Consider the following 15,001-nt stretch of genomic DNA (forward strand, 5'->3'; position numbering starts at 1 on the left):
AAATCGCACATTTTAGGTTGTCACCAGAACAGGAATTAGAGGGGAAATCTTCCAATGGGGACACTAGTTCTGGTGACACCCAGGGATGATGTCACTTTGGCGGATTTCTCTCTTTTTTTGGCTATGGGACAGGAAGTGAAGGGAAACCCCCCCAATGGGGACACAGATGGCAAAGAAAACCTGACAGGGGTTATAGTCCCCCCCCCCTTACTCTATTGTAAATGAAAAAAAAATGTTTGTCTTTATTTCTATTTTACCTTTTATCTGGTATGCGGGGGATGGTGGGGACTCAGTATAAAAAGAGGGTGCAGCATATTACACATGGGGCTATGGGGGAGGGTGTGTCTGCAGACACGAGCAACTGCCACTGCCGGGAGGGGGGGAGGGGTGAGCGCTCAGTCTTTTGAACCCTTTCACTTTTGGACATTTTTGCTGATTTCTGCTCTCCCAACATTCCCTAGTTTGTGAAATGATGAAGGCAGAAGAACTAACCACTTCAATTCCTCAAACTTCTGGTGGGACTGCAGCTGCTTGTTTTATGTTTCTGTGCAATGTACACTACTTGGAGGATTTGGAGGGTTTTAATGGATATAAATCTGCTGATGGAGCTGGTGCCGGTCTGGGCCCCGGAATGTGGAAGAATATAGATCGTGGGAGGAGCTTTTAAAGGGGATTTATTAATAAAAGCGCGATGTACGATGACCTCGTCATTTCCTTTTTTGGTGATTGGTGGAAATCCATTGACGGGAGAATATATCTATTGGATGAAGAAACGCTGATTTGGTGGTTTTTGGTTATAGAATAACGCGTGATTGGCCCAGAGGTCCTCGGGGTTCTGGGGGGCATTCGCAGCAGGTGGAGCACTTTTTGTATTGAATTTTAACGATCAATTATATAAAAGCGGGGGATGGGATGAAGTTTGATAAATACAATAACACGGAATTTTGTGGATGAACATTTTCAAGGACTTTTTTTTGTTTTTTGTTGTTTTTTTTTTTTTTGGTTTTGTTTCATATGTTTTTCACAAATCTGGATATTGATTTCATGATTTAATGCATGGTGTTGAATCGCATGTTTTATCCTCATATGTCTTTCACAAATGTGGATATTTATGATTTAGACCCCTTTCACACTGAGGCAGTTTTTTAGGCGTTTTAGCGCTAGAAATAGCGCCTGAAAACCGCCTCCCATTCACTGCAGTGTGTGCTTTCACACCCGGGCGGTTTTGCTTGCGGGACGTCAGAAAAAGTCCTGCAAGCAGCATCTTTGGGGCGGGTTTGAAGCGCTATTAATAGATCTCCCAAAACGCCCCACCCATTGAAATGACTTCCAAAGCTCCTTAAAAGCGCCACAAACCGGGTCTTTTTTTTTCTTTTTCTTCTTTTAAGGTCCGGTCATCACGGGACCTTAAAAAACCGGCCCAGTAGCGAAAAGCGTGTGAAGCCCTGCACAAATGTCTGGCGCTTTAGTGCTGTTTTAGCGGCGCTTCAGTGTGAAAGGGGTCTTATTGTATGGTGGTGAATCATATGTAAATTACACCAACTAGATATTACACCAACTAGATATTGATATAGATCAATAGTTATTAGTGAGGAGGATTAGCGCCGACTTTATTTTGCTTTTTTATTCATATATTTATGCCGTCTATTTTACAGCTCAGGTTTGCAAACAAACTGGTCGCTATGGCAGCAGTGTTGTTTTCCTTTCTAGCTGATATCTCATGTAGAGGCCCCTTATGTTTCCTTCTAAATCTAAACAATCTTGTTGTCATAGCAATAGCATAGCAGTCTGAAGTCCGCTCTTTGCTGACGTCACAGGAATCAGTCCAGGTACCGCGTCATCACAACAATAAAGTCGGGATCCGCCAGGTGCCTGGACTGATGCCTGTCTCAGCCTGTCAGCGAGCTGCTGAGAGCCTGAGGCGACCACTCCCCGCCCCTCCACAGCTCAGCGCTCCAATGAGAGTGCGGGGGGGGGGCAGAGCGGAAAGCTGCTGATCGACAGTCAGCAGCTCTCTGCTCCAGGAGCTGTGAGAACCGAACCATCGGCGATGTTAAGTCGCTCGGTTCTCAGTGCAGAGGCGCCGGGGGACAGATGCATCATCCACCTAGGTAAGTATGAATGGGCAAAAAAAAAAAACAAAACTTCTCTTTTAAGGTAAAAAAAACCTTCTGCCTTTTTGGAATGAATTATTTAAATAATTTTCTTCTCCTGCCCAGGACTACATGTCCCATGAGGCATTGCTCCTCATACATTCACAAGTTCTCAGGCACGGTGTATGGACGGTGTACTGAGCTGTATTTTCTAATATGTAAACAAATAATGCATTCTGTATGCAGGCCAGCTAATCGGCTGACCAACTAAACGATTACAAAAATAGTTGACAACTATTTTCATGATTGATTCTAATCGATTAAGTCGATTTAGTAGTTCCAGCCCTATACCAGTATTATACCTTTTTCTGGAGTTTAGTACAACTAGACCTGGCCTGGTACATGATTATGTCGGTTTATCCCCCCTAGTTTGGTACACGGTGATTAAACTAATTTTCTTCGTCCTGCAGATTGAAGCGATGTACTCCAAAGTGAATAAGAAGAAGACGATTAGAGATGACCCCCGAGTCTCTCCAAACCCGGCTTTTCAACAGCTTCCGCCAATGAAGATGTCCGCGGTAAATGAAACCGCCCAGGGCTCTCTAAACGCAGTTTTCGAAAGCTCCCCACTGCCGGCGAACCCACCCGTGCACCCCGAAGAGAATTTATACGAGAGTATATGTGAGATGAGCAGCTATGCTTTGTAGCTACCACTGAGAGTTTTCAGCACTGACACTAATACTTGCACTGATTCCAGTTTGGTAAATCTGTTGAAAAGTCTGGAGCAAGTGAAGCAAGATCACAGTGTTGTGGGGCAGAATGAAACAATGCAGATATTGCTTTTACTTTCTAAATTCCTGCCAGCGGGCATTTTATTGAAATTGCTGACTCTGTAACAGGCATAATATGAATTTAACAATCCATGGCAACACTCCGGGGCACATGCCCCCCCCCCCCCCCCCCCCCCCCAGTTTCGGCCCTGCTTAGGTGGATGCAGAATCAGTGTGGACAAGGTACATTAACTGCTGCAGCCCCGGAAGATTTTACCCCCTTCCTGACCAGAGCACCTTTTACATTTAATTTGGCACTGCGTTGCTTTACCTGACAATTGCGCGGTTGTGTGACGCTGAACCCAAAGGAAATTTGTGTCCTTTTTTTACCACAAATAGAGCTTTCTTTTGGTGGTATTTGATCACCTCTGCGGTTTTTACATTTTTTTGCGCTATAAACAAAAAAAGAGCAAAAATTAAACTTTTACTTTTTGCTATAATAAATATCCCCAAAAATGTTTTTAAAAAACACATTTTCATTTTAGGCCAATATGTATTCTTCTACATATTTTTGGTAAAAAAAAAAAAATCCCAGTAAGCGTATATTGATTGGTTTGCGCAAAAGTTATAACTTCTACAAACTATGGGAAAGATGTATGGCATTTTTATAGCATTTTTAATATTTTTTATACTAGTAATGGCAGTGACCTGCGATTTTTAGTGGTACTGCAACATTGCGGCGGACAGATCGGACACTTTTGACATTTATACAGCGATCGGAGCTATAAAAATGCACTGATTACTGTGTAAATGTCACTGGTAGGAAAAGGGTTGACACTAGTGGGCGATCAAGGGGTTAAATGTGTTCCCTCGTTCGTTTTTTCTAACTGTATGGGGATAGGACTGACTGGGGGAGGAGACATATTGTTGTTCCTACTTAGTAGGAATAAACGATATGTCTCCTCTCCTCTGACAGAACAGGGATTTGTGAGTTTACGCACACAAATCCCCGTGCTGGCTCTTGTGCATGCGATCGCGGGTGACCGGCAACGATCACGCCTGCCGACCACGTGCATGGGGTCCCCCCGCCGTGCCGCGGGACATGCCTCCAGCGGCTCTTAAAGGGAACAAGGTACCTATACGTTGTTTTGCGCAGTCGTGCCATTTTGCCGATGTATATCGGCATTAGAGCCGGTTGGCAAGTGGTTAAAGCTGAATTCCAGGTTGATGTAAAAATACACCAATAAGTGCTGATTATTCATTAAAAATGAAGAAATTTATTTTTAAATGCAGCAACTGTAAGTACTTGACATCCGCCTCATCCAGACTCATGTTAAGCAAAACTGAACGGGAGAGGGAAGGGCAGGACTAGGAGCCAATCAAGTGTGCTGGAGCATACATGTGCTGACTAGTGGTGCACTGAAATGAAAATTCCCGGTGCTGAAATCAAAAATTCAGGAGGCACTTGGCTGAAACCAAAAAGTTTTTTTTTTAAAATACCGGTATATATATATTTTTTATAAATAATTGTATTATATTTACCTTTTTAATTAATATCACGAATTTAAATGAATATGAATTTATTGTCGCCCATTATCGGCACCTTTTTGAAGCGGTGTTAAAAATCCTGCTTGCTGCATTTTTGGTCAGCACCTCCCCATTTGAAATGCACTGAAAACTTGGGAAGAATGCATCATAAATGCACCCATGTTGTGTTTTTGATGCATATTTTTGAGTTACGTGACCTATGAAAAATTACACCATAAGCACACGGTAAAATCGCGGGCGTTTCCAGCAGCCATTATGGGTATTTTTTTTTTTTTTTTTTGCTTTAAGCAGAACGCTAAAAACCCTATTTTTGGCCAAGAATTTTTGGTGCCTCACGAGTGCTGACAAAGGGAGAGCAGAAGGATGATATAGCGGTATAGCCCTGCCTGTATTGTAACCCCTTCCCATGTATATATGTGGCAGTGTGCTTTATGGCACTATAGAGAGATAGATAGAGAGAGATGGATATATATATATATATATATATCTATAGATAGAGATATATATATAGATACATAGATAGATATAGATAGATAATATGAGAGATCTCTCTCTCTATCTATATATAGATATATTATAGAGTGTGTGTAACTGGCTTTGCTGGGAGTGCGCTTAATTGGTGCCCCCAGCATTATGACTGCGCTGTCGCCAATAGCTCCCGGGTCACTGTGTACGATTGGGAGCCTGTGGGACAGACTCCTGATCATGTGATTGCTGTGACAGCCAATCACAGAGATCCCATGGTCAGGAAGCCCATGTAATTAACTCGTAAAAAGGGGTTAACGTGACTGTTTAAATCTCAGAGCTGGCTGGAGAGAATTACAAACTCTTTGGCAGGTAATACAGCTGATAGATAGATATAGATATATATATATATATATATATATATATATCTATATCTATCTAATATTTAAACTGTTTATTTAGCTGCATGCCTGGAATTCAGCTTTAAACTGGGGCACGTTTTAGGGGCACGTTCACACTCTGAAGGGCTGTCTGCGTTCAGATCGCTTTTTAAAGTGCATTTGACAGGTGGTGAGAACGCCTCCCCGCCGACTGCTTTAAACCCCCTTGAACACCGCAGTAGCGCACCACAACCGCATGCATTGCGCGCAGTTTGCGGTGTGTTTGCAGAACAGCCTATTTCACTTTAATGGGTCACGCTCGGCTGCCGCTGTGCCTGCCAAAAGTTTCAGGGGGGTATAATTCCTGCCGCGGCTACACCATGTGCCCACTGCCTCTGCAGCTAAATGGGGAGCGGTTGGCTGTAAAAACACGGCTCAACCGTGGGGGTTTTCACCGACTCTCAATTGCTAGTGTGAACAAGCCCTTAAGGCTCTGTTATTGGTGACAGTTCGGAGGGTTTGATTATATAATGTACATTACAAATAGCTTTATATACAGGGTGGGGGGGGGTTATTTTTATAGATACACGTGTAAATGTTTTAGGATATTGTCGACACTGAACATTTCTGAGATAAAGTTCTGGTCTCTTCCCTCTAATAATCACTCAGTAGGTAGCCTGTGTTGAGCTCCACTGAGTAGAGATGTGGGCTGGACTGTAATACATAGAAATCTCCCGCCAGCTTTTAGCCAGTAAGCGTGCAGAATTAGGATTTCTACCTTCACTGGCTGCATGCTTTGTTCCAGGTTTGGCAATGCCGATATCACCAGGCCACTGTTATTTCTAGAAGGAGGTCAGCAATGACACTGCAGTGATCCAGTGCAATCCTTCGATGTGATGGCTGCATTTGTTTTCTTCAGATTTAGGAATATTTTCTGCAAGTACAGAAAAATGCCCGTTGATCCTGATAGAAATCCAGTGTCCTTGTAACTTTATCTGCACTGAAATGATATCTCAAGTAATGTTATTCCTTCCTAGCTATTTTCTGTGGTGTTGCTTGTCTCCTTAGTAATGCAGATGATGAGACAGGGAGGAAGGTCCAAATCAGGAGCAAGCAGCCTAGCGTGACAATCAGTGCCGGGACAAGGTCATCTAGAGCCCAGGGGGAACATGCCAAACTATGCCCCCCCAATAATGTATGAGTATTATGTGTTAGAAACCCCCCCCACCTCAAAAAATAGGAACACCAGTCTGCATGCCAGCCAGGTCATATCTGCCCCCTGCTAAACCCCCCCCCCAGCTCAAATCCCCTTTCCCCAAATCCCCCCCAGCACACCCCCCCCCCCCAAAACAAAAAATCGCTCCTCCCAGCAAAAACCCCCTCTCAAATTTCTCCTCCCAGCACAAATACCCTCCAATCATGCCTACTAGCACAACCCCCCCCAAAAAAATTCCCCTCCTAGCACAAATCCTCCTTTCCCTCTACCATATTGCCTCTTCCAGCACAAATCCTATCCCCCTCCCAACATAAAGCCCCCCAAATCTCCTTTCCTAGCACCCCCCACTAAATTTCCCCTCCTAGAACAATTTGCACCCCCCACCCCAATCTCCTTGTGTTGCTCCCCCCTCCCCCCGCATGTCACATGATACCCTTGTCCCGGCCCTGGTGACAACCTTGCTCCTCCCATAGATACAATGTTGTCACCCTAGAACTGGAAATGTGATACCGGTGTTCTGCCGAGAAAGTCCCCCCCCCCCCCCCCGGCTGATAAGGACTCCCCTGTACTGTGCAGGCTCAGCGCTTGCGCAGTACGAGCCGGCGAAAATAGCCAAAGCTGAACACCTGTGAGTCAGCTGTACACGGCGCCTGTAACAGGGCCCCTCGCGGGCTCGCTTCGCTCGCCATGCTTCACTCAGCATATTTTTGTTCTAACTCTATGTCCACTTGGATGGTGGGGCTTGAAACTGGACTCAGGTCAGTATGTAGTGCTCAGGCGCTGTGTAGCGCTGACGATCAGCTGTTCAACTTCGAAGACTTTCGACGGCTCCGTAGTCGTTCGTACTGCGCAAGCGCAGCACAGGTGGGGGGTCCTTATCCGCCGGGGGGGGAACTTTCTCGGCAAGACACCGGCTTAGGAAATGAAAAGAAATACAGCCTGAAAAACAATGCAGCCGCTACATTTTAGGACTAGTAAACTCCAATATGTTACAGATTGGTTCTTATATCGAGATATGCTTTCATTTTAAACACGCGGCAACTCATAGTAGCCAATCAGATTTTTATTCAGCAGTTTATAATAAAAACTCACTTTTGATTGGCTGCTGGGGCAGATTATGGCACTGTGCACTTTACCTAAGCCTGCCATGACTGAGAACATAGACTAAGCTCATCATACACATTGTATAGATTGCAATCTCCATTGGATATGCCAAGAGATATGTAGTACAAGGGCCTGCCTGATTGGTTAGTCCTCATATTACATAGTTTTAGTAAATCTTAAAGTGGTTCTGAATAGTGGGGCGCCGAAATGAGAATTCTGGTGCAGAATCTGGGCCGTTTTCTAAAGCCAATATCGTCACCTTTTTTTTCTTTCAGTACGACACTGAAAGCCTTATTTTCGGCGTACATAATTTCGGTGCATCTCTAATTCTGAAGGTACGAGGTTTTCTTTTACCATAATGCATTTTATGCATTAAATGCAGCTTCCCCCCCTCACCTTTATACTTACCTGATCTCAATCCAATGATGTGCAGGAGAGCAGCAGCTCTTGGCTCTCTTTCCTCATTGGATAGAGGGGCAGCAGCGGGAGCCATTGGCTCCTCCTGCTGTGAATCACAGCCAGTGAAGAGAGAGAGCAGGGGGGGCGGGGTCGAGCCACGCTCTGTGGGTCAATGGACACACACAGCCAGCTTGGGATTGAGCATGCGGCTAGTTATGGGGGCATGGGGGGGGACCCCAGAAGAGGAGGAACGGGATTGCTCTGTGCAAAACCATTACACAGAGCAGGTAAAGATGACATGTTTGTTATTTAAAAATGAAAAATAAATGCATTTAGAATTACTTTAAATTGATTGTACTGTGAGATTGTATGGTGACCCTTACACTGACTCGAGACTTGGGAATGGGAATCGATTATCTGAGATATAAATAAATTGTTCATTTACACTGGCTGAGACTCTATATATAGACTGGTTGTATGTTATGGAGATAAACGTCTTTTATGACACAATATGAGTCGCGCTTATTGTTATTACACCAGTTATACATGATTATTGTCAAAAGTATTGGGACGCCTGCCTTTACACGCACATGAACTTTAATGGTCTCCCAGTCTTAGTCTGTAGGGTTCAATATTGAGTTGGTCCACCCTTTGCAGCTATAACAGCTTCAACTCTTCTGGGAAGGCCGTCCACAAGGTTTAGGAGTGTGTCTATGGAACTGTTTGACCATTCTTCCAGAAGCGTATTTGTGAGGTCAGGCACTGATGTTGGACAAGAAGGCCTGGCTCGCAGTCTCCACTCTAATTCATCCCAAAGGTGTTCTATGGGGTTGAGGTCAGGACTCTGTGCAGGCCAGTCAAGTTCCTCCACCCCAAACTTGCTCATCCATGTCCTTGGAAATGGGAATAAATACTGTAGCTGCTGACTTTTAATAAAAGGACAATTGTTTCAGGGATCCCACTATGTCGCCCTCCGAAAGGTGGAAAATGTGGCAGTGGAGGAGGGGGGGGGGGGGACAAGCGGAGCTTCCGCTTTTGGGTGGAGCTTCGCTTTAAGGAGCTTACAATCTAAAGTCCCTGCATGTATACATACACCTACTAGAGCTGACTTAGACAGGGGCCGATTAACCTACCAGCATGTTTGGAGCTTGGGAGGAAACCAGAGTACCCGGAGGAAATCCATACACGTAAAGGGGAAAAAAGCATACTCAGAGCAGATGGTGTCCTGACTGGAAGTTGAACCAGGAACCCCAGTGCTGCAAGGCGGACATGCTAATTTGCAGCAAGTGATTGTATGAATGGAACAGAGATGACTGTTGCACATGCTCACAGTTTAAATAAAAGATGTAAAGTTCATTTTTAAGGCCCCCTGCACACTGAATGTTTAGTGCCAGTGCAAGAGGCTCACCTGCTGGTTGCTGCCTGGCTTACCAGTGCCCATCAATGCTGACTGCTAAAAACTGACCTACCTGACCATTACACTGACCTACCTGACCATTACACTGACCTACCTGACCATTACACTGACTTAGCTGACCATTACACTGACCCACACTGACCATTACGCTCACCTACCTGACCATTACGCTGACTTACCTGACCATTACACTGACCTACCTGACACACACCGACCCACACTGACCATTACACTGACCTACCTGACATCCACTGACCATTACACTGACCTACCTGACACGCACTGACCTACCTGACCATTACATGTGACGTCAGACTTCAGGTGACCGTGACCTCTGGCTCGTCCTGCAGCTCAGCCGTAGTGTGCAGCGCCGGTGTGCCCCTCCCAGTAGACAGTAGGCAGCCAGAGACAGGAGAGGAGAGCCGAGCGGGGATCTCATAGTGACGCAGCCGCATTGTAATTCCCGCCTTCTGGAGCCTGCGGCGCCTATGATGGACATCAATCGTCCCGCGGTCCCGGCATTGGACCGGTGGGACGTCCATCATAGGTGCTTGCAGGTCTAGAAGGCGGGACCTGCTATGTCACTCGGCCGCACTCCGAGTCAGATCGATCCCCGCTTGGGGCTAATAATAGATTTGTGAATGCCCGAGACCCGGGGCTTTTTGGGGATCCACTCGGGGCTCCAGCCTCGAGTGTTTTTATATCTTTTTAATGTTTTTATAGCTGCAGCTTTTGATCCGGCCTTCTCAAGGTACTTCCTGTTATTAGGGTGACAACACTCCGTCCCTGCCTCCTAGTTGTGCTTGCTGGGCTTCTGATGGAGACTACAAGTGGTTGTTTCAACACAAACGGCACAGGCACGGTCCACCGTTCTCACCATTAGGAAACCCGGCCCGAGATATGCCATAGAGCCATCACTGGAGTCCATGTAGTGCTGTCCCCCCTCTACATTGTAAAGCGCTGCGTAAACTGTTAGCGCTATATAAATCGTGAATAATAATGTAGTCCAGAAGTAGTTGAAGGAGCACAGCAGGACTGCGGTTTTGGGATTGGTTGAAGTATTTAATGTAAAAATGGCAATTGCGTATGATACAGAGTGGTTTGACAAACCTAGTTTCATTTGATTAGGCATTACATCTGCTTGAAAAGGGGGTCCAGTGAAGAATGGGCTCACCTATGCAAGGTCCAGTTATTACATCAGCCAGACGGCAAGACCTCCACCACCACCATCTCAAGGGAAGAAGAATAACTAATCCTATCCCTTGCTGCAGCACTCCCCACTTCTCTCTCATGCTCCGAGTTGTTGGCAGGCCTTGGATGACCTTCTGTACAATGCAGAGATGATGGTCCTGCATTGTACTTGGTTACGTTGGGCTGCGACCGCCATCCAGAGCACCATAAACAAAAGACTTGGGGGGGGGGCGACCTGTCATACAGATGGCGGGAGCCTGACAGAGCTGGGGGTAAGGTAAGTATTACAGCTTACAGTGCATCCGGAAAGTATTCACAGCGCTTCACTTTTTCCACAAAATGCATTAAATCCATTATTTTCCATAAAATTCTACCCCATAATGACAACGTGAAAGAAGTTTATTTGAAATATTTGCAAATTTATTAATAATAAAAACATCCCATATACATAAGTATTCACAGCCTTTGCCATGACATTCAAAATTGAGCTTAGGTATATCCTGTTTCTACTGATCATCCCTGAGATGTTTCTACAACTTGAGTGGAGTCCACCTGTGGTAAATTCAGTTGATTGGGCATGAGTTGGAAAGGCACACAGTCGTCTATATGAGGTCCCACAGCTAGTGCATGTCAGAGCACCAACCAAGCCATGAAGTCCAAGGAATTGTCTGTAGACCTCCGAGACAGGATTGTATGGAAGCCCAGATCTGGGGAAGGGTACAGAAACATTTCTGCAGCATTGAAGGTCCCAATGAGCACAGTGGCCTCCATCATCTGGAAATGGAAGAAGTTTAGAACCGACAGGACTCTTCCTAGAGTGGGCCGCCCGGCTAAACTGAGCGATCGGGGGAGAAGGGCCTTAGTCAGGGAGGTGACCAAGAAATCTGTGATCACTCTGACAGAGCTCCAGCACTTCTCTGTGGAGAGAGGAGAACCTTCCAGAAGAACAACCATTTCTGCAGCACTCCACCAATCAGGCCTGTATGGTAGAGTGGCCAGACAGCCCGTCCGGAGTTTGCCAAAAGGCACCTGAAGGACTTTCAGACAACGAGACACAAAATTCTCTGGTCTGATGAAACAAAGATTGAACTCTTTGGCCTGAATGGCAGACTGGGATGAAGGTTAATTTTCCAACAGGACAACCACCCTAAGCACACAGCCAAGATAACAAAGGAGTGGCTATGGGCCAACTCTGCGAATGTCCTTGAGTGGCCCAGCCAGAGCCCAGACTTGAACTCGATTGAACAACTCTGAAGAGATCTGAAAATGGCTGTGCACCGACGCTCCCCATCCAACCTGATGGAGCTTGAGAGGTCCTACAAAGAATGAGAGAACCTGCCCAAAAATAGGTGTGCCAAGCTTGTAGCATCATACTCAAAAAGACTTGAGGCTGTAATTGGTGCCAAAAGTGCTTTAACAAAGTATTGAGCTGTGTTAGATGTACTGGCAGATTTAGTTCCACTAACAAATTGAAGCCAAACTCCAGCTCACGCTGCAGTTACAGCAAACACTTTTGTTCCTTTTGAGATAAAGGTTTTACATAAATAAATAAAAGCTGACCATCGTAAGTCAGTGGTAAATGGTTTGTCTCAACACCCTGCTACATCTGCAGGACAGCTTGTTCTGTTGAAAAACAACAGACTTACTGGCTGGATCACCAGGTGCAAATTAATGAAAGAAAGTCTAAAATAGAAAACCAATGCATCACATCTAAGAATTGGTAAGCTGTGATCTAATAAATGTTTGCCTTTAGGTTTAATACCGCTTTAATGAGTGTTTAACCTTTGCAATGCAGTGGGCCCCGCTACCAGGGTGTTTTTTTTTTTCGTGCCTGGAGTGGGGCTTTAATTATAAGAGCCCGAAGCTTAGAAAGAATCTCGGTGACAATGGGCATCTTTCTTCATACTTTTTGCATCTCTTTCACTACTCTAACTACCACGGTTGGCATTCGATACACTTTTAATCGGTTCATTATCTCTAGAGGAAGTTGCTCAATTTTGGGCAATTAAACAGAAAGTTGTATCAGACTCACCATAATTTTCCTTTTCTGGTGCCTATCCATGGCAGTTTACTATCACATGTACGCTGCCATGGAGGCACCAGGATGATGCCAGATGAATGGTGTTGCTGGCAATGATGTCATTGATGATATTAAAGGACAACTGGACTGAACCCACCCAGACAGGGAAGGATGGTATAAATAAAAAAAAAAAAATATATAAATTTAATAAAATATCAATTTAAAAAAAGATATATTTAAAAAAATAGAAATACAATAAAGTCATTTATAAAAATTAATTATATATATAGTATCTCACAAAACTGAGTACACCCCTCACATTTTTCTAAATATTTTATTCTATCTTTTCATATGACAACACTGAAGAAATGACACTTTGCTACAATGTAAAGTAGTGAGTGTACAGCTTGTATAATGCCGCGTACACACGGTCGGACTTTTCGTCTACAAAAGTCCAACGGACGCCGACGGACTAAAGCTGGCTGGTAATCCGTTCGTGTGTGGGCTTCTCCGGACTTTCAGCAGACTTTTTCAGCCTCAAATCCGACGGACTTTAGATTTGAAACATGCTTCAAATCTTTACGTCGTAACTACGACGGACCCGAAATCCGCTCGTCTGTGTGCTAGTCCGACGGACAAAAACCCATGCTAGGGCAGCTATTGGCTACTGGCTATGAACTTCCTTATTTTAGTCCGGTGTACGTCATCACGTACGAATCCGTCTGACTTTTGTGTGGTCGTGTGTAGGCAAGTCCGTTCGTTAGAAAGTCTGCTGCAAGTCCGCCGAAAGTCCGCCGGAAGTCTGTCGGACAGGCTGTCGGACTTTTGTAGACGAAAAGTCCGACCGTGTGTACGCGGCATTACAGTGTAAATTTGCTGTCCCCTCAAAATAACTCAACACACAGCCATTAATGTCTAAACCGCTGGCAACAAAAGTGAGTACACCCCTAAGTGAAAAATATCCAAAGTGTCAGTATTTTGTGTGGCCACCATTATTTTCCAGCACTGCCTTAACCCTCTTGGGCATGGAGTTCACCAGAGCTTCACAAGTTGCTACTGGAGTCCTCTTCCCCTCCTCCAGAGATAAAGAGAAGGCGAGAGGCAGACCTAGGTTATTAAAACAGTGCCACATCCAGTAATCAAGATACATACAAAAAGGGGTTCCTTGTGCTCCTCCACCTTCCGTTTGAGGATGCCCCACAGATGCTCAATAGGGTTTAGGTCTGGAGACATGCTTGGCCAGTCCATCACCTTTACCCTCAGCTTCTTTAGCAAGGCAGTGGTCATCTTGGAGGTGTGTTTGGGGTCGTTATCATGTTGGAATACTGCCCTGCGGCCCAGTCTCTGAAGGGAGTGGATCGTGCTCTGCTTCAGTATGTCAGAGTACATGTTGTCATTCATGGTTCCCTCAATGATCTGTAGCTCCCCAGTGCCGGCAGCACTCATGCAGCCCCAGACCATGACACTCCCACCACCATGCTTGACTGCAGGAAAGACACACTTGTCTTTGTACTCCTCACCTGGTTGCCGCCACACACGCCACCTCTTCAACCTCTGCAGCACTCATACGTTTATTTCCCAAAGACAACCTCTGGATATGACGCTGAGCACATGCACTCAACTTCTTTGGTGGACCATGGTGAGGCCTGTTCTAAGTGGAACTTGTCCTAATAAACCTCTGTATGATCTTGACCACCGTGCTGCAGCTCAGTTTCAGGGTCTTGGCAATCTTCCTATAGCCTAGAGCAGTGATGGTGAACCTTGGCACCCCAGATGTTTTGGATCTACATTTCCCATGATGCTCATGCACTCTGCGTTGTAATTGAGCATCATGGGAAATGTAGTTCCAAAACATCTGGAATGCAAAACATCTGGAAGGTTCACCATCACTGGCCTAGGCCATCTTTATGTAGAGCAACAATTCTTTTTTTTCAGATCCTGAGAGAGTTCTTTGCCATGAGGTGCCATGTTGAACTTCCAGTGACCAGTATGAGAGAGTGAGAGTGATAACACCAAATTTAACACATCTGTGAGAAAGGGTCCCCCCAAAGAGGATTGGGATTTTAACCCTTTCATGACTAAGCCTATTTTTGAAATTTGGTGTTTACAAGTTAAAATCTGTATTTTTTGCTAGAAAATTACTTAGAGTTCCCAAACATTATATATATTTTTTTAGCAGAGAATCTAGAGAATAAAATGGAGATTGTTGCAATAGTTTATATCACATGGTATTTGTGCAGCAGTGTTTTAAACGCATATTATTGGAAAAGGGACACTCATGAATTTTAAAAAATCCAAACAGTAAAGTTACCCCAATTTTTTTATATAGTGTGAAAGATGATGTTACGCCGAGTAAATAGATACCAAACATGTCACCCTTTATAATTGCACGCACTCG

At 44.9% G+C, this 15,001-nt stretch overlaps 1 protein-coding gene across 3 annotated transcripts in view; it reads left to right on the forward strand.

Annotated features, from left to right (window-relative positions):
• The window catches only part of LIME1 (Lck interacting transmembrane adaptor 1), a 50,948-nt gene extending 46,599 nt beyond the window's left edge, over window positions 1-4,349 (forward strand). For all 3 annotated transcript variants that reach the window (XM_073607375.1, XM_073607377.1, XM_073607378.1), the window contains one exon: window positions 2,564-4,349. In XM_073607375.1, the coding sequence (XP_073463476.1) occupies window positions 2,564-2,800 (237 nt within the window). In that variant the 3' untranslated portion in view covers window positions 2,801-4,349. The remainder of the gene's footprint in view (window positions 1-2,563) is intronic.
• The last annotated feature ends 10,652 nt before the right edge of the window (window positions 4,350-15,001 follow it).

This window comes from Aquarana catesbeiana, linkage group LG12 (assembly GCF_042186555.1).
Source record: "Aquarana catesbeiana isolate 2022-GZ linkage group LG12, ASM4218655v1, whole genome shotgun sequence".
In the NCBI taxonomy this organism is placed as follows: domain Eukaryota; kingdom Metazoa; phylum Chordata; class Amphibia; order Anura; family Ranidae; genus Aquarana; species Aquarana catesbeiana.